The sequence below is a fragment of the Saccopteryx leptura genome, chromosome 7, assembly GCF_036850995.1.
Source record: "Saccopteryx leptura isolate mSacLep1 chromosome 7, mSacLep1_pri_phased_curated, whole genome shotgun sequence".
In the NCBI taxonomy this organism is placed as follows: domain Eukaryota; kingdom Metazoa; phylum Chordata; class Mammalia; order Chiroptera; family Emballonuridae; genus Saccopteryx; species Saccopteryx leptura.
Genome location: NC_089509.1, coordinates 88,311,773 through 88,336,720, shown reverse-complemented (window position 1 = coordinate 88,336,720; position 24,948 = coordinate 88,311,773). Strand labels below are relative to the sequence as shown.

The window sequence follows — 24,948 nt, the reverse complement described above, 5'->3', positions numbered from 1 at the left end:
GTTAAATTTAACAAAAAAACAAAGTATTTTAAATTGAGCTTTTAAAATAAATAAATTCCAGGTTAATGTCATTAATGTAATCATCACAGCCCTATAGTTTAGATTTTGTTCTTATAGTTTTTTCTACTCTTGTAAATAATAATTATGTGTTATGTTGTTCATAATGATTATTTTTAATATCTGCATAATATATATATATTGGATTCATAGTGGATAATTTACTTAGGTTTATAATTTTAGTATTGATATAAAGTTCAAGTAGTAAATATGCAGAACTGTTGTACTTAACTTTTTTTTCCTTTATTTTGATGGATAAGTATTCCAAGTGTGTGACTATCTTTTGGCTCTCAATATATGTTACCTAGTCAGCGTCCAATAGGTGTATACCAGTTGTCAGTCCCTACCAGTGATACATAAATACACCAGATTCATCACAGCCTCATTAAGGTGGAATGGTCAATACTGTTTCCTTTATATTTTGATGTAAAAGGGAACCAGTTTTAACTGTATTCCCTTGATTTTTAAAAAATATTTTTTGGTAAAGTCAAGAATTTTTTTCTACTCATTTGTTACTTCATTTCTGTGATTATCTATATACATTATTTTGCTATCTTGTCTTATAAGTTTGAATTGGTTTAAATTAGATAAATTAATGAATAAGCTTTGTTATTTTTGATAGTAGTTTTATAAATTTCCTCCCTGTAATGGAAGTTGATCCATCCCTCAGGCTATTCTAGGTTTTTGATGATTTGAAAGTGATAAAATTATAAGGACATTTTGGTTAGTGTGTTTTAACTATGTTATATTGGTAGCTTGAAACAGCTCGATTTTAAATTTTGTTCTGATTGCATAGAACCTAAGAGGCCATTTCTATTCAGTGATATGCATATGTGTATATAATCAATTTTCAGGTCCAAACTGTTTAAGTCCTTGGAAATTTCAAGAGTCTGACATGGCCGACTTGCCTGGGAGTGTCCTTCTTCATTACACTGCAAAGGTCAGAGTAATTGCATGGATTGTTCATCTAGTTGTAACTAGGCTATGAACTGGAATTCCTTTTTAAGTTTTTTTGCCATTTGTGGGTAATTGAGAGAGAGAGATTTAATTTGCTATTAAAAATTACTAATTTTGCCTGACCTGTGGTGGCGCAGTGTATAAAAAATTGACCTGGAATGCTGAGGTCGCTGGTTTGAGGCCCTGCACTTGCCTGGTCAAGGCACATGGAAGAAGCAACTGCAAGTTCTTCCCACTCCTCTCCCCTGCCTTTCTCTCTCTCTCCTCTCTTAAAAATAAAAACTTACTAATTTTCAAAGGAAGGTGAGAAGCATTACAAAGAAAGATGCACCTTTCAACTAGGGTTCAGATGTGATCATTAGTCATCCCAATAGTATGAATGGGGAATATTGTAGTGGGAATTTGTACTAATGAACTGACTTAAGTAGATGAAACTGTTTATGAACATTTTACTCCCACTTTTTTGGAAGGAGAGAGAAAACAGAATTTGCTCAACTTTTGCTTTGTTAATTTTTAAAATATGTTGTCAGTCAGAAAACAACAACAACAAAAAGAAATGTTTATTTAGGAATAGAATAAAGAAACCACCTATAAGCATACTTTTCCTTGGACAGAAGGTCCGCAGGGACTGAGGGAAAGATCAAAGGTAGAACTGGGGGAAGAAAAGGGAGAAGTGTCGTAAACAAACATCAGTTGCTTTTATTATGTTTGGTGTGACACTGAGTGAGAAAATGCTTGTGCTGTGTGAGATTATACATGCTAGAATATTTTTTCTAGTTTTGTCTTTAGTATAGAGCCATAATTTATCACTTTGAGTACTCATTTATTATATTTAACCTAATAATATTTACTTATTAGTTTGTATTTCCCCCTAATTTTAATAAATTTCAAACCTACAGAGAAGTTGAAAGAATGGTAAGGTGAAATCCTATATTCACCTCACCTAAATTTCCTAATTATTAACATTTTGCTACAGTTTTCTTTATCCATCTCAAATCATTTTGTGAAAGCAGATTGACATAGCTATCAAGATACTTTATAATTATTTTTATTGCAGCTAGTGTAGATAGAAGATAATCAGATTTAATCTTACCTAATATATCAGGGTTTTTATCTATCTAGATATATGATGGCTAACTAGGTGTTTTTAATGTTATGGTTGCCTTTTCTTTTTCCCTCAAAATAACTTTGAAAATTAGGGTTGAATTTTTACTATTGAAAGTAAAATTTCTGTAATACTAAAAAAAGTAGCAATTGTTTTTTCTCAAGAAAACTAACATAACAACTATATTCAATAAAATAGTTTATTTGGAGGGATATTTCTTTTCTTTTTTTTTTAGAGTGAGGGAGGGACAGGTTCAGACAGAAAGATGAAAAATGTCAACTCGTAGTTGCGGCATTTAAGTTGTTCATTGATTGCTTTATCATATGTGCCTTGACCAGGGGGCTCCAGCTGAGCCAGTGATCCCTTGCTCAAGCCAGTGACCTTTGGGCTCAAGCCAGGAACCATGAGATTGTGTCTGTGATCCCACCCTCAAGCCAGAAACCTCAGATTTTTGAACCTGGGACCTAAGCATCCCAGGCCAACACTCTATCCTCTGCGCTACCACCTGGTCAAGCTGGAGGGATATTTCTTGAAAATGGTGATATAGCATGATACATGGGTTCTGTGGTTACACAGGTTCATGGGATGCTGAAGTTTGTATATCCCTCTTGGAGACTGATGATACACTTGAACAATCCTGCTATAAAGAACCTAGTTTATGGCCCTGGCTGATTGGCTCAGTGATTGAGCATCAGCCCGATGTGTGCAAGTCCTGGGTTCCATTCCTTCTGCTTCTCCTCCCTCCCCTTTCTCTTGCTCTCTTTCTCTTCCACTCCCACAGCCATGGCTCAATTGATTTGAGCACATCAGCCCCAGGCACTGAGGATAGCTCTATGGAGCCTTTATCTCAGGTGCTAAAAATAGCTCAGTTGCCTAAAGTGGCCCCAGGTGGGCAAAGCATCAGCCTCAGATGGGGTTTGCTGGGTGGATCTCAATCAGGGCACATGCAGGAGTGTCTCCCCTCCTTTCAGTTAAAAAAAAAAAAAGAACAACCCCCCCCAAAAAAAAACCCAACCTAGTTTACTTTTGTTTTATCCTACTTTTTCACCCTTTATTTAACACAGAACACATTTTTTATTTTATCTCATTTAGTAACAAATGCTAGTTTGGGAAAAGCTGCTATAGAGGATTTTTGACTTTCAACCGTTTTTTATGTTTGTACTCATTTTTAGATGTTTAACCATCCATTTGTTTAAAATTTTTTTTTTTTTTTTTTACAGAGACAGTGAGTCAGAGAGAGGGATAGACAGGGACAGACAGACAGGAATGGAGAGAGATGAGAAGCATCAATCATTAGTTTTTTGTTGGGCGTTGCAACACCTTAGTTGTTCATTGATTGCTTTCTCATATGTGCCTTGACTGTGGGCCTTCAGCAGACTGAGTAACTCCTTGCTGGAGCTGGTGAGCTTTTGCCCAAACCAGATGAGCCCGCGCTCAAGCTGGCGACCTCAGGGTCTCGAACCTGGGTCCTCTGCGTCCCAGTCTGATGCTCTATCCACTGTGCCACCGCCTGGTCAGGCCATTTGTTTAAAATTTGAGTGTCTTTGTGTCAAGAATTGTCTGAATTTTTAGGATATAAAGATGAATAAATTAAAAGCCGTGGCTTTAAGAAGCTTAAAATATTAAGTTACATAAATATGTAAAAAATAAGTGCAATATAGTTTTATGAGCATTTTATTTTCTGTTTAGTCCACCTCTTATTGGGTCTTTATAACATATTAAACTCTATGATAAATGCTTTATATGTTTTATTTAATCTTACAAAAACTCTGAGGGGACATAAGGTATTAACTGAGTCTTTTCTAATCTCTTGATTTCTGAGACTGAGTAATGATAAGTAGCTTGCCTAGCCTCATAATTCTAGGGAATGGCCAGCCGATTTAATACATATCCTTGACCACTATTACAATGTTTGTGTTGGAATTATGTACAAAATATAGTTCGTGAATAAAGGAGAATATTTTGTTCTTCCAGGAGGTTAGATATAGAAAAGATGATTTGATTTGCGTTTTAAAAGGCAAAATCGAGGAGGGATGTAAAGGCTCAGCGAGCAATGCTTACAAAGGCACAGAGTGTAAAACTAGCTACATTCTACATGTAGTTTGGCAGTGGTTGGCAAACTCATTAGTCAACAGAGCCAAATATCAACAGTACAACGATTGAAATTTCTTTTGAGAGCCAAATTTTTTAAACTTAAGCTATATAAGTAGGTACATTCCTTATCGAGGTAGCGCCCGCCTGTGGTATTTTGTGGAAGAGCCACACTCAAAGGGCCAAAAAGCCTCATGTGGCTCGCGAGCCACAGTTTGCCGACCAGGGGAGGGTATTAAGCAGGAAGAGAAGATGACAGGAAATGGGATTAGAGGGCAAGTGGAGGCCAGATGATAGCAAACCTCCTATAAAAGGCTAAATAGTAAGCAGGCAATGGTTAGGATTTTTAAGCAGAAGATAATATGATTAGGTATGCATTTAGAAAAAGTTGTCAAGTTGCAGTGGGAAAGTCGAATTGGAGGAATAGGAGACTGGAGACAGTCATATCATTAGGAAGTTAGGTCATGGATACACAGGTACCGAAAGTAAGGTACTAATGCGGGAAAGATATTTCTATTTATGTTGAGTTAAATATAAACTCAATTTACACTTGTTTTATTAAAGCAATTTTTCTCAGTTGCCTTAAGAGGACGGCAACGGCTATGTCATGCATGCTGACTTTGTAGGTTTATTTCCTTTGGAGCGGGAATTAGATTCAAGGATGCTTTTGTTGCTTGCAAATTCACAAATTGAATGTGAAGTTACTTGCTTTATAAGCCTTTATGGAAGTTAACAAATTACTTCAACAATTTCTGGAGTTTCAGACTAAGCTCTTAATCTGAATATAACTAGAATTAGTAATATGAGAGAAAATAGTGTCTTATGCCTATGATTGGATTTTTATATTGTAATATATTTTTCTGTTCTGTGATTTCTATATCATACTTTAGTCACACTTTTTATGTGTATCATGAAACTGTGCCTAGGAAATACTCATGGGAATAGAACATTGAATTTTTTTTAAAGTAAAAAACTCTTGCATATATTGGTTTAAAAGAGAAGAAAGTTAAAACTATGTGGTTGGTGAATGGTAAGTTCTAGCTATAGCTCATCTGTCAGGTGACAAGCAACAGTGACCTGCATTTGATAAATGAGTACTTTAGAATCAAGTCCCTGATCCTTTTAAGAAACATTCAGAGCCTGACTGGATGGTGGCGCAGTGGATAAAGCGTAGGACTGGGATGTGGAGACCCCAAGGTTGCCAGCTTGAGCGTAGGCTCATCTGGTTTGAGCAAGGGTCACCAGCTTGAGCCCAAGGTCGCTGGCTCAAGCAAAGGGTCACTCAGTCTGCTATAGTGGCCTCCCCCCCCCAGTCAAGGCACATATGAGAAATCAATCAATGAACAACTAAGGTGCCACAACGAGGAATTGATGCTTCTCATCTCTTTCCTTTCCTGTCTGTCCCTCTCTCTGACTCTGTCATAAAATAAATAAATAAATAAAATTAAAAAAAAAAAGGAAACATTCAGAGAATACTAATACTAAACTTAATATCTTAGGCATCTTTTCCCTGACTATACAGGCAGTCCTTGGGTTATGAACGAGATAGGTTCTATAGGTTTGTTCTTAAGTTGAATTTGTACGTAAGTTGGAACAGATCCATTTACGTATTAAGTGCAACTTAGACAGATGTCTGTCTTAACATTGTGCATATAAATACTTAAACATTTTCAAACCCATAGGACCTATTTTGATTGTAACCCAGGAAATGCCTATACTCTGTACCTTTTAAAATTATGGTGAAATGTTCCATCTGTAGTTAAAGTTATGTTTTATCTTTATTGCACTTAGCTGTTGGCCATGTATTTATTTATTTATTTATTTATTTAAATTCTTAGGCCTGCAAAAATTCAATCTGTCTTGATTTATCTTCTAATTATTTGCACGGAAGGTTAACAGGAAACAAAGTGGTGAACTGGGACATTAAGGTAAGTTAATGGGAGGCAATATATTGTGTAAGTTTACTGAGGGTTTTTATCGTTTAACCACCACCAGATTGATCTGAATTTGTCACTGTTAAAATGACAATTCAGGCAAGATACACAGTTTGAAGGATGAACAAATAAATAGTCGAATGACTGATTTGCTTGAAATCTAGGGGTTTTTTTTTAATTAAAAATTTTTTTTTTATTAAGTGAGAGGCAGAGCGGGAGAGACTCCCACATGTGCCCTGACTGGGATCCACCCAGCAAGACCACTAGGGGGCATTGCTCTGCCCATCTGGGGCTGTCGCTTCAGTGCTCAGCAACTGAGCTATTTTAGCACTTGAGGCAAGGCCATGGTGCCGTCTTCGGCACCCAGGGCCAACTTGCTCAAGTGAGCCATGGCTGTGGGGGAGGGGGAGAAAGGGGAAGGGTGGAGAAGCAGATGGTCGCTTCTCTTGTGTGCTCTGACTGGAAATTGAACCTGGGACTTCCACACATCAGGCCGATTCTCTACTGCTGAGTCAACCTGCCAGGGCCTAAAATTTAGTTTTTAAACTATTCAATCAGCTTAACACTTTATAATATACTGTCTTAGTTAATTGCTCCACCTGTTAAGGTATTAATGCCTAAAACTATGTGGCATATTTCAACCTTTTCTGGTCACTTAACACCAATTTGTTCTTGCAGGGAAACAGATCATTAAGATAATTCTTCCTGCATAAAAATATTACTCAGAGAAAGACAAGTACCATATGATTTCACTTATATGTGGAATCTAAAGAACAAAATAAACTAACAAACAAAATAGAAACAGATTCACAGACACAAAGAACAGGCTGACTCTTGTCAGAGGGTATGGGAGTTGGAAGCTGGGTGAAAAAGGTGAAAGGAGTAAGCAAAGAAAAAACAACAACTGATAATAGTGTGGGGCTTGCAGAAGGGAAGAGGGGTGGGAGGAGGTGGAGGAGGGTAGACCAGGGATAGGTGGTGATGGAGGGAGACTTGACTTGGGGTGCTGAACCCACAGTGCAATATACTGATGATGTGTTGTAGAATTGTGCACCTGAAACCTGTATAATTTTATTAACTAATGTCACCCAATAAATTCAATAAAAAATTAAAAATAAATAAAAAATCAATATTAATCTCATGTTGTTTGTGTGGTATAAAGTTTTTTTCTCTTTGACTTTAAGAGAAGAATACTTCTTATCTGTTAGCATTGTAAGATTTATGGCATGTTTACCAATTTGTAAGTTAATGTTTGCTGTCACTTGTAAGATTGTTTGTACAAGGCTTGTAAATATGAAGAGATTGTTTATAAATTTAAGCTGGGGTCTACATGGCAATTTAGAACATTTTAGCAGTTAAAAATAGCTAACATAGACTCACTATGTGTCAGGCACCAACCATTTTTAATATATTAGCTTACTTAATCCTTGTAACAACTTTACAAAGTGGGAATTAATATCATCCTCATTTTAGAAAATGCCCCATTAAGAAACTGAGGCAGAGAAATTAATAACATGTCAAAGGATATTGAACATATTTTGTTAAGCTATCCAAAATAGTCACTTTGAACTTTGGTTGAAGCCACTTACTCCACCTTTTTTGTTAACTGAAAGTAGAGGAGTAGGTCAGTTTGTCCTACCAAATAAGTTGTGGGTTTTTTTTCATTATGCCTAATTGCCTTGTGACAGTTTCCTCTTACATAATTAGTGTTATGGTATACAGTCAACTTATGGGGTCATGTTTAGATTACCTGTGTTTGGAATTCTTGAACTTTGGAAAACAAAGCGGCAGCAAAAGTGGTCTGGCTTAGTCTGTGTTATTGAGTATGGTGACTCCTGAGGCTGGTCTATAAAGCATATGCCCATACAAGGGTTTCTTTAGCTTAGACTATCCCATACATTGCCTAAAGACTTAGTAAATTATAATCTTGTACATGCTGTGTAAATATTAAGTGATCCAGTTACTGTTGTTTTAAAAATTAAAAAGTTGTAATTTTTTTTAGGACATCATAAACTGCATAGGTGGATTAAATGTCCTCTTTCCTTTATTGGAACAAATTAGTCACTTTAGTGGAGGACAGATTCCTGAAGAAATGAAGGGAAGAACAGTTTCTGAATTGATAACACCTGTAGAAGGAGATTGGGTGGTATCGACCTCCACAAAGACATCAGGTATTAAGACAAAATTAATATAAAATAGTCATTGAAAATTTTGAGAACTAATTGAAACAGAATAAAATGTCTTGTTACCATTAGGAAGAAACTTAATTACTTGTAGCTGAAGCTGCCTATCCCTCATTTTACTAATGTAATTCAGAAAGTTTATAATACATTGATCAGAAAACTTAAGATGTTGGTTTTACTCTTATCCATAGTTTGTACTCTTACTGGAAATATGACAATATTGTTAAATTTATGGTAGAGAAAATATTTACATGTACATATAAGTATACAGTATACAGTTGTTGCTTTCTCTGATATTTGTGTTCTGTGAGTAAGTGACCGGTAGAGGCAAATTTCTCAACCAGATTCTTTATATGTAGTTACAATATTCATTATGATACAGAAAATATGATATAAAAGTGATTAGAGTAATTATGATAACTAATGACATGTTCACAATTCCACAGAGTCAAGACTAGAGAGAAGTTTAGTTGCAACGTTTATCTTGATTGTGAAACACTTTATTCAAAGACATCCTATTAATCAGGATAATCTTATTCACTCCCATGGAGTTGCTACACTTGGAGCCTTACTTCAGAAGGTGAGTTAGTTTAACATGTAGATGTGGCTGATGATTATAATTAACAGTTAGTGTGGGGGGTTTCTTCCTAATAAATCTTTTTTTAAGTTACACTATTATAACTTGTTATATTAGTGGATATAATTTGTTTCAGAAGTAGATTTTAAGAACTACTCAATCACCTTATACAAGAATTACTTATCTTACATAACAGGGCCTTGCTTGTTAGCTTTGTTATTTGTGATATTTAATCCATGTATAACATTAAAAAAATATGTTCTAGCATTACTTCAGACAAATTAATGTTTTAAATTTTTTACATTTTTCTTTTTTTTTTTTTTTTTCATTTTTCTGAAGCTGGAAACAGGGAGAGACAGTCAGACAGACTCCCGCATGCGCCCGACCGGGATCCACCCGGCATGCCCACCATGGGGCAACGCTCTGCCCACCAGGGGGCGATGCTCTGCCCATCCTGGGCATCGCCATGTTGCGACCAGAGCCACTCCAGCGCCTGAGGCAGAGGCCACAGAGCCATCCCCAGCGCCCGGGCCATCTTTGCTCCAATGGAGCCTTGGCTGCGGGAGGGGAAGAGAGAGACAGAGAGGAAGGAGAGGGGGAGGGGTGGAGAAGCAAATGGGCGCTTCTCCTGTGTGCCCTGGCCGGGAATTGAACCCCGGTCCTCCGCACGCTAGGCCAACGCTCTACCGCTGAGCCAACCGGCCAGGGCTTTTTTACATTTTTCTAATCAAGATTTTTATATTTAGTAGATGTTCTGAATAAATTATTTGAAAGTATAGTTTAATAACAAGAATTTAAACTGAATTTTACAGATTCCTTTTCTGTTTGGATTTCAGGTGCCAAGCACCTTGATGGATGTTAATGTCTTGATGGCAGTTCAATTACTAATTGAACAGGTATCATTAGAGAAAAATATGCAGCTCTTGCAACAAATGTATCAATATTTACTCTTTGACTTCCGTATCTGGAACCGTGGAGATTTTCCCTTTCAAATCGGTAAGAGCAAGCTATTAGACAAACTGTTATAGTTGTTTTAGAAATGTATAAATATATGTGACTTCATTTTAGATATATCATTTAAGAGTGAGCTTTCTGTTTTAGGTCATATACAGTATCTTTCCACCATCATCAAAGACAGCAGGAGAGTTTTCCGAAAGAAGTATGGTGTGCAGTTTCTCCTAGATACACTTAGGATTTATTATGGGTATGATGTCCTCACGCCTTCCGAGTTTGCTGTTTTCTGCCTGCTACTTGATTGAAATGTCTAGATTATGTATTTTCCAGCAATTCTAATATCTTAACTTGATAGAGGTAGGATTGTCTGGAGGTCAAAATGACGAACAATGGATCAGATACTTTGGGTTTGAATCCTGTGTTTCATTAATTGACTAACCATAGGCAACTTACTCAACTTTTTTGTGCTTAAGTTTTCTGTTCTGTGACAAGGACATTCTATGATTGTATTGAGGATTAAATTAAATGAGTTAGTGATGTGTCTGCCACACACTGATTGTTATATAAGTAATATTGTTACATAAGTATAAGATATAAATTTATATTTTTTTCAGTGAAACTCCTAACTTTAAAAGGTTTCCTATTAGAGCCTGACCTGTGGTGACGCAGTGGATAAAGCATCGACCTGGAAATGCTGAGGTCGCTGGTTCGAAACCGTGGGCTTGCCTGGTCAGGGCACATATGAGAGTTGATGCTTCCGGCTCCTCCCCCCTTCTCTCTCTCTGTCTCTCTCTCTCTCTAAAAATGAATAAATAAAATTAAAAAAAAAAGATTTCCTTTTAGAAAAAGAAGCCAAAGATACCATAAATTCTTTTTTAAAAATTAAATTTATTGGGTAACATTGGTTAATTACATTATATTATTCTAATAATTACATGGAAACATCTTTAAATTATGAATATTTATATAAAAATGTACAAATATATAAAAATTTCAATTTCAATTTTTACACTTTTACTTCTCTTTCAGGAATGATTGTAAATATAGTGAGCTGTCTCTAGATGACATTCGAACAATAAGGACTTCTTTGTATGGACTAATTAAATATTTTCTGTGCAAGGGTGGAACTCATGAAGAGATACTAAGTATTATGGGTTACATAGCTGCCATTAATGAAGAAGAACAGGTACTGTGCCCAAGATAACCTAATTTTTCTTTTTTCTTTTCTTTCTTTTTTTTTTTTTTGTATTTTTCTGAAGCTGGAAACGGGGAGAGACGGTCAGACAGACTCCCGCATGCGCCTGACCGGGATCCACCCGGCACGCCCACCAGGGGCGAAGCTCTGCCCACCAGGGGGCGATGCTCTGCCCCTCTGGGGCGTCACTCTGCGGTGACCAGAGCCACTCTAGCGCCTGGGGCAGAGGCCAAGGAGCCATCCCCAGTGCCCGGGCCATCCCTGCTCCAATGGAGCCCCGGCTGCGGGAGGGGAAGAGAGAGACAGAGAGGAAGGAGGAGGGGGGGTGGAGAAGCAAATGGGCGCTTCTCCTATGTGCCCTGGTCGGGAATCGAACCCGGGTCCCCCGCACGCCAGGCCGACGCTCTACCGCTGAGCCAACTGGCCAGGGCCCTAATTTTTCTTTTTAACATTTAAGTTGCTTATCATTTTCTTTAACTGTAGAAGTGTATAATAAACATATATTGAGGAAAATGTTTATAATGTCACATACAATATTATGCAATTAAAGCAGTAAGTTTTATCTCCTAACAGAATGTTTAGTAAACTAGGTGAAGGTATAATGAAATATCAATATTTTAATTAACTAGAGAGTACGATGTATACTCTCTATTACTATTACTCAAAGTAATAGCTGCTTTGTCTGGCAATTCTGAGCCTATTTTCATAGATCACATAATGTATATTTACCTATCATCAGATTTCTAACATGAATTTTAATGTAACTTAAGTTCATAAAAATTTTGCATCAAGTAAATTGTAAATATATTTCTATTGTAAATACTTTTATATACATTATTTATTCATAGCTCAGAACTACTCATTAATACAGTGCTGCTCAGTGTATGGTTGCCAACCTGCTTTACCTGGGAACTTTTTAGAAATGAAAATACACTGCTGACTCAGGCCGCCAGGAGATTCTGGTGCTTGGTAGGATTTGAGAATCACTGGTATAAATAGAGAGACCAGAAATTACATTTCCCACTTGTACATTTGGAAGTATATGTTCAGTGACATTAGGTCACATATTTGATAAACCCGAGGCTAGAAGCACTGAGTGTATTTACTCCTGTTTCTGTGCTCCTTCGATATATCACTGTCAACACCAGATTTGAGCAGTTTTAATTTATGTTGACTCAAATACTTTTCCCTGTATCATGAAATATTTATTGTTTACTCAGTGGTTACATGACTTTATATGTAATTATGTATAAGGTTGGAATACTTCAGAAGTTTCTCATTTAGAATAATGAATAGCCATCTTATTTCATGATAACTGTATTGTCACCTGCTATGATTCATTGCCAATGACATTTTCTTAGTCAGCTCAAAGAATTATTTATTGAAAACTTACTATATATATAAAATTATAGTAGCCATTGTAGGTTTATAATGGTGAATATATTATCATTTTTACTTTTAGCCTAATGGAGGCAGGGGTGAATAAGAGATGTTTATAAATAGTTATGAAACAGAGTATGATAACATCTGAAAGAGAGATACAGAGTCCTGTGAAGTTTTCATAGGAGAGTATTACATGTGGAGGAGACCAGGGAAGGCTTTATGGAAGAGATGGCTTTTTGTATGGACAAAGCAGGATAGTTATGGTTCAGCAGGTAAATATGGTAGTGAGAAAATGCACAAAAGGAAACGGAATACACCAAAACCAAAATGGAGTGAAAGGCAGGGTTCAGAGGACATCCGATAGTTCAGTTATGCTAGAACATTAGAGTATGTAGGATTTAGTTAAGTAACTGTGGTTTTTATTTTATATGGCTTCTATAAATGAATGTTATTTGTTTTGTTTTGTTTAATTTTAAAAGCTCTTTGGAATATTGGATATACTCTTTAGTCTCTTGCGTACCAGCCCAACTAGAGGTCAGCTCTTCTTATTGCTGTTTGAACCAGGAAATGCTGACATACTTTATGCCTTGCTCTTAAATCAGAAGTACTCTGACCAACTAAGAGAAATCATTTTTAAGGTAAAACATTTTTTTAAATGTCTTTATATTTTGGGAAGTTATGGTAAATGAATTTATTTGGAATATACGTATTCTATGACTATTAATTTTTTCATATCTACTATATAATTTTAAATTGTCACACTTGTTTTGATATATACTATTTTTCATGTTTTTGGTTACATATTTAAAAACTGATTATATTGTTATCTTATTAATCATTTCAGTGGAAAATGTACTTTTCATACCATTGTCAATATAAAACCTTTCACCTTCATTTTGACTTACGGTAGGTGTACAGGACAGATCATAACTAACCTTATGTAGCACTGTTTGTCAGGTACTAAACACTTTTCATATACTAGCTTACTTAGATCTTTCAACAATTTTATGAAGTGGATATTTTCACCGCCACTTTACAGATGAAAAACTGAGGCAGAAAAGTTTGTGTTTTGTCAAAGGATATAGAACTTTTTTTTAAGCGAGATAGAGAAAGAGAGACAGAATAGGAAGAGAGATGAGAAGCATCAACTCAGATTTGCGACACCTAAGTTGTTCATTCTTTGCTTTCTCATATGTACCTTTGACTGGGGGGCTCCAGATGAGCCTGTGACCCCTTGCTCAAGCCACCACTTGGGCTTCAAGCCAGTGACCTTTGGGCTCAAGCCAGTGACCATGGGTTCATGTCTGTGAGACCCTGTGCTCCAGCTGGTGAGCCCACGCTCAAGCCGAATGAATCCGCACTCAAGCCGGTGACCTCGGGGTTTCAAACCTGGGTCCTCAGCGTCCCAGGCTGATGTTCTATCCACTGTGCCACCACCTAGTCAGGCTAATATAGAATTTATTTTATTAAAATATCCAGAATATCTCAAGCTCTAAATTTTGGCTGAAACCACCCAATTCCTCTTTTTTGTTAACTAAAAGCAAAGGAGTCAGTCATATTTAACTGCGGGATACATTCTTTTTTTTTCCCGATTTATTCTCTTGTTCATTATGCCTACTTGCCTTATAACAGTTGTTTCCTTTATATCATTAGTGTTACAGTATAAAGTCAACTTATGAGGTCATATTTGAATTGCCTATGTTTGAAATCCTTAAACCTTAGAAAACAAAGCTACACTAAAGATGGTCTAACATAGTTTCTTGCATATTGGTTATGGTGACCCCTGAGGCCACTCTTTAAAGTGTCTGTCTACACAAGTGTTTGTTCATAGAGATTGTTATTTCTTCAAAATTGACCTTGAAGGGATTGTTCATAATATTATTTTGAAGATTACCCTTTCCATATACAGTTTTAGTATCTCACTTTGAAAAATATTCTCACTCCAAGAAGTATGTTGTTACTAATTTATTCACCCATTTTAGTATATTGATGGGTTGCTTCACAAAATGTTTTTTTGTTATTAAAAATTATTTTGGCCTGACCTGTGGTGGCACAGTAGATAAAATGTTGACCTGGAATGCTGAGGTTCCTGGTTCAAAACCCTGGGCTTGCCTGGTCATGGCACATACAGGAAGCAACTACTATGAGTTGATGCTTCCCTCTTCTCCTTCTACTTTCTCTTTCTTTTTCTCTCTCTCCTCTCTCTAAAAATCAATAAATAAAATCTAAAAAAAATTATTTTGATAAATAGCTATTACATAAATAGATTACTGGATTTACCTAGAAGTATCTTTTTTCTCTTTTAGAAAACATCTTTGTTCCTCTTACAAGCTACGGGGTTTGTTTCTATCTATGCCTTAGTAGCCATTAAAAGAAAATTTAAATTATTTTTTTCATCTGACAAGAAATACATGTAAACTGTAATTTTTAAAACATATTAATTATTCTAATGCTGATGTGTTGTAGTCTAATTTTTAAATGATAGTATGATATTGAGTACTACTTCCTATTAGTGCAGGGGTATTTTTTTTTAATACTTAAGGAATAAAATTATGCTCCAAGAAACATATTACACCAATAATTTATGCAATATTAACCTAAGTGACAAACTATTCTTAGTTCTTTGTGTTGAGAAGATTGTATTACTGTTGTGACCAGGTCATGGAACAAATGCTGAAATGCACCAATGTATATGAACGAAGTAAACAACGTATTCGACTCAGAGAAGTTGGCTACTCAGGATTGGGACTCCTTCTAAATGAAGCACCTGTTAATACTTGTCTCATTAAAAACCTCATTAATCAAATCATAAACACAGGTATGACTAAGGCTGATGATACTAATGATTTTTTAAATGTTCTTTATAGTAGTGTAATTCTATTTGATGGTTCGCAGTTCTCCCCCTGATGTTCTTTTTTTTTTTAGAGAGAGTCAGAGAGACAGGAAAGGAGAGAGATGAGAAGCATCAACTCATAGTTGTGGCACTTTAGTTGTTCATTGATTGCTTCTCATAAGTGCCTTGATGGGGGAGGAGCAGGGGGCTCTAGCCGAGCCAGTGACCCCTTGGTCAAGCCAGCAACTTTGGGCTCAAAGCAGCGACCATGGGGTCATTCTGTGATCTTACACTCAATCCAGGTAACCTTGGGGTTTTGAACCTGGGTCCTCAGAGTCCCAGGTTGATGCTCTATCCACTGCGCCACCACCTGATCAGGCTTCCTTATGTTCTTTTATTCTCTTTCCTCAGTTTGTTTTTTAAATACCTGTTATTTGATTCAGCAAGGCTTTCCTTGGGTACTGTTTCTTTTTTCTTTCTTTTTTTTTGTGACAGAGAAAGACAGAGAGAGGGACAGACAGGGAGACAGACAGGGAGAGAGATGAGAAGCATCAATTCTTCGTTGCAGCACCTTAGTTGTTCGATTGCTTTCTTATATGTGCCTTGACTGGGGGGCTACAGCAGACCAAGTGACCCCTTGTGACACCTTGCTCAGGCCAATGACCTTGGGCTCAAGCTGATGAGCCTTGCTCAAACCAGGTGAGCCCACGCTCAAGCTGGCGACTTTTGGGTTTCAAACCTGGGTCCTCTTCATCCCAGTCTGACGCTCTATCCACTGCGCCACTGCCTGGTCAGGCACTGTGTCTTTTTTTCTCCCTAGGACATAATATAGCATCTTACTTGGTAGACCTTTAGTTAATGTTCATTGATTGAGTGATAAGTAAATAATTGAGCCTTTATAACAAAAAAAAGAACACTAGAGGAAATATGTACAAAATACTTTTTCTTTTTTCTTTATGGAGCTAAAATACTTTTTCTTTTTTCTTTATGGAGCTTAAATTCTTAAAGGCAAATTAAAACTAATTTCAGATATTCTTATTTTTTTATAAACTTTTTTAGTACATACTAAAAACTAAAATTTATATCAGATGGGAGTTCAAATGATAAGAAAAGCTTTGTCTTGAGTGGATTACCATGTGGTTGATAAGATAAAACATGTACTTAGAAAGATAAATAATAGTATAAGATCCGACTATACTGCTCACAAACATTAGGGGATATTTTACCACTTCACATTCATTTTGAAATGTCCCCTAATTTTTGTGAGCAGTATAGTATCAATATATTCAGGCAATCAAAAGAAAAGAATAATTATTTACAGTTTACTCAGAAAGATGTGAAACATTCTAAATCTATTGTCTTGTAAAGTTTAAACATATCTATAATTTCTATTTAAAATAAAACAATTGTTTCAGCATTTATATAACTATTAGCAATGGTTATTTCTTTGAGAAAAGAAGAAAGCTGGAGGCATCAAACTTACTGACTTTAAGCTATAATACAAAGCTATAATAATCAAAACAGTATGCTGCAGGTATAAAAGCAGATGAAGAGGCTAGTGGAACAGAATGAAGAACCCAGAAATAAACATGTATGTATACAAACAACTAATATTTGACAAGGGATCTAGTAATACTGAGTGGGAAAAGATAGTCTCGACAGTAAATGGTGTCAGGAAAACTGAATATTTATATACAAAAGACTGAAAATGGACCTTATCTTATACCACTTAGAAAAATTAACCAAGTGGACTAAAGATTTAAATGTAAGACTTGAGCTGTAAAACTAGTAGAAGAAAACAGGAAATAACTCCTTGACATAGGTCTTGACAGGGGTATTTTGGATGTGACACCCAAAACATTAGCAAAAAAAAAAAAAAAAAATGTCAAAACAAGTTACACTACACACAAAAGCTTCTGCACAGCAAAATAAATTATCACTAAATGAAAAGACAACCTGCAGAGTGGGAGAATATATTTGCAAGTCAAATCTGATAAAGGGTTAATACTCAAAATTTATAAGAAGGTCATACAACTCAATAGCAAAGAAAATGAACAAAGAACCTGAATAGATATTTTTCCAAAGAATATGTACAAGTGGCAACAGGTACATGAAAAGGGGCGTAATCCTTAATTATTGGAGAAATTTAAATCAGAGTTATGAGATATCTATCATTTCACACCTGTTAAGATGGCAGTTATCAGCAATACAGTAGGTGTCTGACCAGGCTGTGGCACAGTGGATAGAGTGTCGGACTGGGATGCACAGAACCCCGGTTCGAAACCCCAAGGTTGCTGGCTTGAATGTGGGCTCACCAGTTTGAGCACAGGGTCGCTGGCTTGAGTGTGGGATCATAGACATGGCCACATGGTCGCTGGCTTGAGCCCAAAGGTCGCTGGTTGGAAGCCCAAGGTCGCTGGCTTTTGCAAGGGGTCACTCACTCTGCTGCAGCCCCTGGTCAAGGCACATATAAGAGTAATCAATGAAAAATTAAGAAGACTAAGGAGCCGCAGTGAAGAATTGATGCTTCTCATCTCTCTCCTTCCTGTCTGTCTGTCCCTATCTCTTTCTCTTACACACACACACACACACACACTGTAGGTAAGTGCTGGTGAAGACACATACACACACACACACACTCTGTAGGTAAGTGCTGGTGAAGACACACACACACACACACACTCTGTAGGTAAGTGCTGGTGAAGATGTGGAAAAAAAGGAACAATTGTGCACTATCGGTGCTAATGTAAATTGGTACATCCACTGTGGTAAACAGTATGGAAGCTCTTAAAAAAATTAAGAATAGCCTGACCTGTGGTGGCACAGTGGATAAAGTATCGACCTGGGATGTTGAGGTGCTTGGTTCAAAACCCTTAGGCTTGCTTGGTCAAGGCATAATATATGAGAAGCAACTACTATGAGTTGATACTTCCCGCTTCTTTCTCTTTCTCCTTTCTCTAAAATCAATAAGTCAAATCTTTAAAAAAATTAAAAATAGATCCGCCATATGATCCAGCAATTCCATGGGTGTATATCCAAAAGAAATGAAACTACTGGCTCTAAGAGATCTACACCCCCATCTTCATTGCACCATTATTTATACTAGCCAAGACATAGAAACAATGTAAGTGTCCACGACAGATGAATGGGTAAAGAAGACGTGGTATATATAAATATATGCAATGGAATGTCTTGCCATCTGTGACAACATGGAAGCATCTGGAAAGCATTCTGCTAAATGAAATGTCAGAAGACAAATACTGTATAATCTCACTTAGGTGTGAAGCCTCAAAAAATCAGCTCAGAAACAGAGTCGATTGGTGATTGCCTGGTCTCAGGGAGTGGGGGGAATGGTAAAAGTGGTCAAAGGGTACAAATTTTTAGTTATGAGTGAGTTTTGGGTATCTAATATACAGCATGGTGACTATAGTTAACAATATTGTATTGTGTACTTGAAAGTTACTTAGAGAACAGATCTTAAATTTTTACCACAAAATGAAAAATGATAACTATTTGAGTTGATGGATGATAACCTTATTGTGGTGATCCTTTAACAATATGTACATATATCAAATCATGACATTATGTATCTTAAATTTATGCAATGTTTTATATCAATTATATCTTAATAAAGTTGGAAAAAATAAAAGGGCACCTGTTGTCAGCAAAAATAAAATAAAAATGAAGCAATTTTTCAGCATTTATGTAACTATTACCTATAGTTTTTTCTTTGGTCATCTCTGGAATTTCATTTTAACTTTGTTTTTTCCCACCACAGATTCTGCTGTTAATTTCAAAGATCTGTTATCTGTGGTATATATATCTCACAGAACGTGTATAAGTGTCAGGGTGGTCATCTGCAGAAAGGTTGGTAAACTTTTAAGATACACTTTTAAAATAGCAGTTTCATTATACTGTGAATAACTAAGATTGAGTATTTGCACCAGATAGCAGGTTCAATATCTATTATTTTATGAATGATACAATTTTATAGTTTCCTTTTTTGAGGTGAATTAATTTCATGTCCTCACAAGCAATCAGCGTATGAATTTGTTCTTCTTAGTCCTATATGGGCCCCTGGAAATAGGCCCTTTCTAGAGTTAAAAATGTATTACCAGATAATGGTTTCTTTACTATGAACTTTCCATCAATATGACCATTTCTAATTCATCTATTGTATTTATTTTTGAGTTTCTGAATCTTTTGAACTTTATGGTAAGAATTTTCTGTAATTTGTTTATGACTATTCCAACAGTGATTTACCTTCAGTGTACCCGTTTAACCTTTGACTAAGTCAACAATTAGTTATCCCCTGTAATTCTTTCAGATTATAACGTTGTCTCTCCTCCACTAGTAACCACTGACCTGTCTAGTATTTAGTTTGCTTCCTTGTGCTTCTTTCTTACTTCCTGATTATGTCACAGTATTTTTCCATCAGTAAATGTGGATGTGTAGATTTTTCTTTAATAGCTAACCTAGGTTTTCATTTTGGAGCTATTCTATAAAGTATTATCTTGTTTCTTGTTGATGGACGCTAGGTTGTTTCCTCTTTTTTTCATGTTAGTAAACTTCTATTAAGAACATTCTTTGCATGTATCTTTACCATCATGGTAATAATCTGTAGGGCATAATCCAGAAATGGAATTGTATGTCAAAAGGTATTTAAAATTCCCATTTTGATGGATTTTGCCGTGTTGGTCATGTAAATTGATCCTTTCAGTGTGCAGTTAGAAACAGCTGTCTATGTAACCTAGTTATTATACAAGCAGAGCTTAATCTGGAAGTAAAAATAATTGGTATACTGTACCAATAGAGGAATGGTAGCTCACTGATTTATAGCATTAGTGAAGAAACTTCACATATCATTGTGCCTCATTACTTTCTGTATCAGTATCAGTGTACATTAGAACTATTAATATTGAAGTCCCCACCAACATTATTCATCTCCTGCTATGTAAAATTATCTGAGTTGGAAATTCTGATAAAAGAGGTGTCTAAACACAGGGTGCCAAAGTCCTTTTCATCTACGTAGAAGTTTATTTGATTTGTGTTAAAAATGTCTTAAAAGATCTTAACTGAATTTCTGCCAGTGTTTGAAAATTGATTTTATTCCATAAAAAGCGAAACGGTTGGATATGTGAGATCATACACATTGCCATGTCAGTGTCTGCTCTTTAATTTCCATTTCTTATTCTAGTTAAACATCAGCTTCCATTTTATTGGAATTAGTGTTTTGGAATTAGAGTTTAGCTTTCTTTTGTTTTCACAATGTAGAGTGAATGAAAAAAATATTTTTGCAAAAGCCACCATTTACTTTGCCTGGAAAAAATGAGCTGGAAAAATATTATTCTTGGGGCACTTAGGTTCTGCCGAAGTGTCTTGTGTATCTTATTTACCCCCCACCCCCGTTACCCTAGTACCTACTGTGTCTGCCCCACAGTAGATGTTCAGTGTTTGCAGTCGAATGTAATAATCTCAGGAAAAGTAAAAAAATGTAATAGGCTCAGGATCAGTACTTAGTTAAGAGGATATATTACATTTTAAATATTCCTTCATTCTACTTATGTTTTCTCTCCGAGCAAATTAAATTAATAACGTGAGTGTGTTGACTTGTGGAGGACTATTTATCTGTTTTCCTTTTCCTTGCAGCAAATATTTGAGTACATCCTTGCTCTGTAATGAAATATGTGAATTAGTTACAAACATATCTGCCCTCCAGATAGTTTCTTTTCTTTTTTTTTTTTTTACAGAGACAGAGAGAGAAAGTCAGATAGGGACAGACAGACAGGAACAAGGAGAGATGAGAAGCATCAATCATCAGTTTTTCATTGCGACACCTTAGTAGTTCATTGATTGCTTTCTCATATGTACCTTGACCGCAGGCCTTCAGCAGACCGAGTAGTCCCTTGCTCAAGCCAGCGACCTTGGGGCCAAGCTAGTGAGCTTTGCTCAAATCAGATGGGCCCGCGCTCAAGCTGGCGACCTCGGGGTCTCGAACCTGGGTCCTCCACATCCCAGTCCGATGCTCTATCGGACCACCACCTCGTCAGGCCAGATTGTTTCTTTTTTCTTTTTTTTTTTTTTTAATTTTTTTCTTATTTTTATTTATTTATTTTAGAGAGGAGAGGGAGAGACAGAGAGAGACAGAGAGAGAAGGGGGGGAGGAGCTGGAAGCATCAACTCCCATATGTGCCTTGACCGGGCAAGCCCAGGGTTTTGAACCGGCGACCTCAGCATTTCCAGGTCGACGCTTTATCCACTGCGCCACCACAGGTCAGGCCCAGATTGTTTCTAATACAGTTAAAGGCATAATCTTTTGAAAGTGTACCCTTGGAAAGTTTAAGTTATTACTTTGTCATTAAAAATAATTGAAAAAAAATTGTTTTTGATGTGAAGTATTTGTACTTTTTGACGAATTTGTGTTCTTAATCTCTTTACAGATTTTACAGATCGTACAGTCCCAGCCCGATGCAGCACATCAGATATCTCAGCAAGTGGGCTGGCAAGACACGTTAGTTAGACTTTTTTTTAAAACAAATTTTGAAAATGGAAATACTCTTCATAAGCACAATAGGGCTGTTTTAATGAAAGACAATGATAAAAATATATCAGCTGAAGACATTAAGAGGAACTTTGATGACAAGACAGGTGATGAAAAAATCAACTCTTTTGCCTCAGTCAGTATGCCTTCTGATCAGTGGAGTTTAGAAGATAGACACTCTCTAGATTCAAACACACCATTATTTCAAGAAGATAATAGCTCTGTGGGAGAATTGTATTTCAAATCAGAGAATCAGGAAGAATTCTGGCACAATAACCCTTCACATTTGAGTTTAGATCTCAGTGGAATTGACTCATGTGAACTGAGTGACAGTGGAAATCAAATGCCAGATAGCTTGCCCAGCACACCATCCCCCATTGAATCCACTAAGTCATTTTCTGTGCAATCTGACAAAGAAAGCGGCGTCACAAATGATGTGGGCTTTAGTGATGACTTCTCTTTACTCGAAAGCCCAGAGGTAAAATACCTTATTTGTCTAAATGCTCTTTCTATTTTTTTTATGTCTATTATATACTTCTAATCCTTGGAAATGTGTAATTTTATTTTTATATTTATGTTCTAAGTCTCATGATCTAAGATATTAGAAGCTTATAATTCACTAAATTATGCATGTCTTAAGAACAAAGCCAGTTTCTTACTCATCCTTGTATCTCTTTAGGACCTACTAATAAAGTTCCAGGTTCATTCAGACACTTTAATAATATGTTAAAAGATAACAGTTGGTATATTTGATGGCTCTTATTATGTGCTTTTGACATCTCCTTCCCTCTAGTAATTTAATATTACTTTATGCTTTTTATAGAGATGTGAAGATGAACTTCTTCAATTACTAACAAATATTTTGAACTATGTAATGTGTAAAGGACTGGAAAAGTCTGATGATGATACTTGGATTGAACGGGGGCAAGTGTTTTCGGCACTAACTAAATCAGGAATTTCCAGTGAGCTACTTCGACCATCAGATGAGATAAAGCTAATGTAAGCATTTGATTGGTGGTTTCCCCTCTCCTGGAATGGGCAGGGGTCTAAAATATATTATTGAATATTAACCCAGTATTCAATGGATGTAGAGAAAAGGAGAAACTTTGTTTCAGCCTCTTTTCTATCTGTTTCCATTCTGTTGGGATCTAGAGAGAAGTCCAAAACTAGCTCCAATGTGAAGAGATTTAAACCCTAAATTTATTTAGGTTATAAGTCATTATGTATTTCTTGTTGTTTAAATTGTTTTCCTTGGCATTGAAGCACTTGATGCTTGTGTTACATATACAGTCTTATCCAAATTTGAGCGTTCCATGATAAGGGAAGGCAGTAGTGTTTTCATGAAAATGATTTCTCTGAGCATTGAGTTCCCTGCATATGATAGGACATCTAACAATAGCACACCAGGAGAGAATTCTTTCTTTGTTTTTCCACAGAGCTTGACCCACAGTAAGACATATAAGGCTTTCTTTTCTAACCATTCCAATTTCAGCTTTAAAGAAACTTTTAAGTACGTATTTCATGGAGACTTGAATGTGAATTATTTTCATAGTTTTTAATCAAGTCAACAGGTAACTTTTATTTTGTCATTTATTATTACATGTATTAAAAATAGATACTCCAAAGCTTTAAAAGTTGCTTTAAATTTTATTCAGGTGTTTTTAGGGCCCTGCCAATGATAGTGTTTCTTTGGAGATACAGTTTTATTAAATAATAACTGGGTTCTTCAGAAAATACAATTTTAGCTCTGGTCGGGTTGCTTAGTGCATACAGTGTCGACCCGGCATGCCAGAGATCGCAGGTTCGACCCCTGGTCAGGGCATGTTTGAGAAGCAATCAGTGAGCACACAACTAAATGGAACAACTAAGTGAAAGAGTTGATGCCTTTCTCTCTCTCCCCCCTTTCCTTCTCCTTTTCTTTCTCTCTCAAATCAATGGAAAAAATAAAAAAAATATATACATATAATTTAAAAATGGTCTTAAGAGAACTTTATTTTAAATTTAGTTTGCTGCAGAAGATGTTAGAATGGGCAGTCACAGAAAACAGAGAAGCAAAAACTAATTCAGTAACTGCTGAAAATGCCTTCCGACTCATGCTGATCATACAGGACTTTCTGCAGTCAGAGGGACTGATTAATTCAGACATGTGGACTGAAAAGGTGCAGTAATATCTCTTTAAAATTATTTCTTTGGTAATGAAGAACTTTATTTAAACAAATAAATTTTGTATACCCTCTTTTCCGAGTATTAATGTTTAATCAGATGCAGTAAGCCATGGATCAGGTGTGATTGTCATAGATTTTGTTAGTTTGTGACTAGGATAAGTCTTCTGGCTTTTACTGACTGTACATTGAATTCGTTTTGAATTATTTATAATTTGTATTAGTGTTGGGGAAAACTCATCATCAGTAGGTTAAAGAACTGAATGTTTTTCTTTTTCAATTTTTTCTTTGCCATAGCTTTTAGAAGATATGATGCTGCTTTTTGACTGTCTGTCCGTTTGCTATTCTGAAAACCCACTGTGGCTAAAACTCTCTCAAATTCAAATCCAGTTACTTCTAGGATTTATTGGAAGTGGTAATCTGCAGGTTTGTCAATTTTTTTACATTATTTTGCATACTTGCAAGCAGTGTAGGAATTATTTGTGTGATAACTAAATGATAATATGTTCTCACTGTTTACCTTTTTATTCCAAAGATATCTGTGATTTTATTCTAGTTTCAGTTTTATGAGATTAGAAAGAAACTTAAGAGTCAGCTGATGTTTTTGTCTCAGTATAATTTTAAGGTTTCCTTTTAAAGTATTTATACATAGCTTATATTAGAAGACATTACTCATATCTATATTTAGTGCAGCTAGAAGCTAGCCTGCTTACATAGATTATTTATACATGTACAGTTTAGGGCTTACATTTTAGGAAAATTATTTTGTAAGTTGTTCATTTCAGAATAATTTTCTGTTTTTTTTCTAATCCGCTAATTTATTTTGCATTCTATTTAAATGGTTTTTCATCCATCAAACACCTACTGGATGTCTGCCACATACTAGCTTTGTGCTGCATTTCCAAAATGAAAAAAATATGGACCCAAGGAATATTTATTATTTCCAGTTTAAATTAAAATTTTTAACGGTTGGGAA

The 24,948-nt window shown here is 36.0% G+C and overlaps 1 protein-coding gene across 9 annotated transcripts in view; it reads left to right on the top strand.

Moving 5' to 3' along the window:
* Positions 1–24,948, top strand: part of NBEAL1 (neurobeachin like 1) — a 179,772-nt gene that overhangs the window by 71,537 nt on the left and 83,287 nt on the right. For all 9 annotated transcript variants that reach the window (XM_066344885.1, XM_066344888.1, XM_066344889.1 and 6 more), the window contains 14 exons: positions 912–997; positions 6,049–6,138; positions 8,147–8,315; positions 8,774–8,907; positions 9,741–9,900; positions 10,006–10,108; positions 10,888–11,044; positions 12,916–13,074; positions 15,095–15,254; positions 19,048–19,136; positions 21,710–22,288; positions 22,634–22,809; positions 23,816–23,969; positions 24,270–24,398. In XM_066344885.1, coding sequence (XP_066200982.1) covers positions 912–997; positions 6,049–6,138; positions 8,147–8,315; positions 8,774–8,907; positions 9,741–9,900; positions 10,006–10,108; positions 10,888–11,044; positions 12,916–13,074; positions 15,095–15,254; positions 19,048–19,136; positions 21,710–22,288; positions 22,634–22,809; positions 23,816–23,969; positions 24,270–24,398 — 2,345 coding nt within the window. The remainder of the gene's footprint in view (positions 1–911; positions 998–6,048; positions 6,139–8,146; positions 8,316–8,773; positions 8,908–9,740; positions 9,901–10,005; positions 10,109–10,887; positions 11,045–12,915; positions 13,075–15,094; positions 15,255–19,047; positions 19,137–21,709; positions 22,289–22,633; positions 22,810–23,815; positions 23,970–24,269; positions 24,399–24,948) is intronic.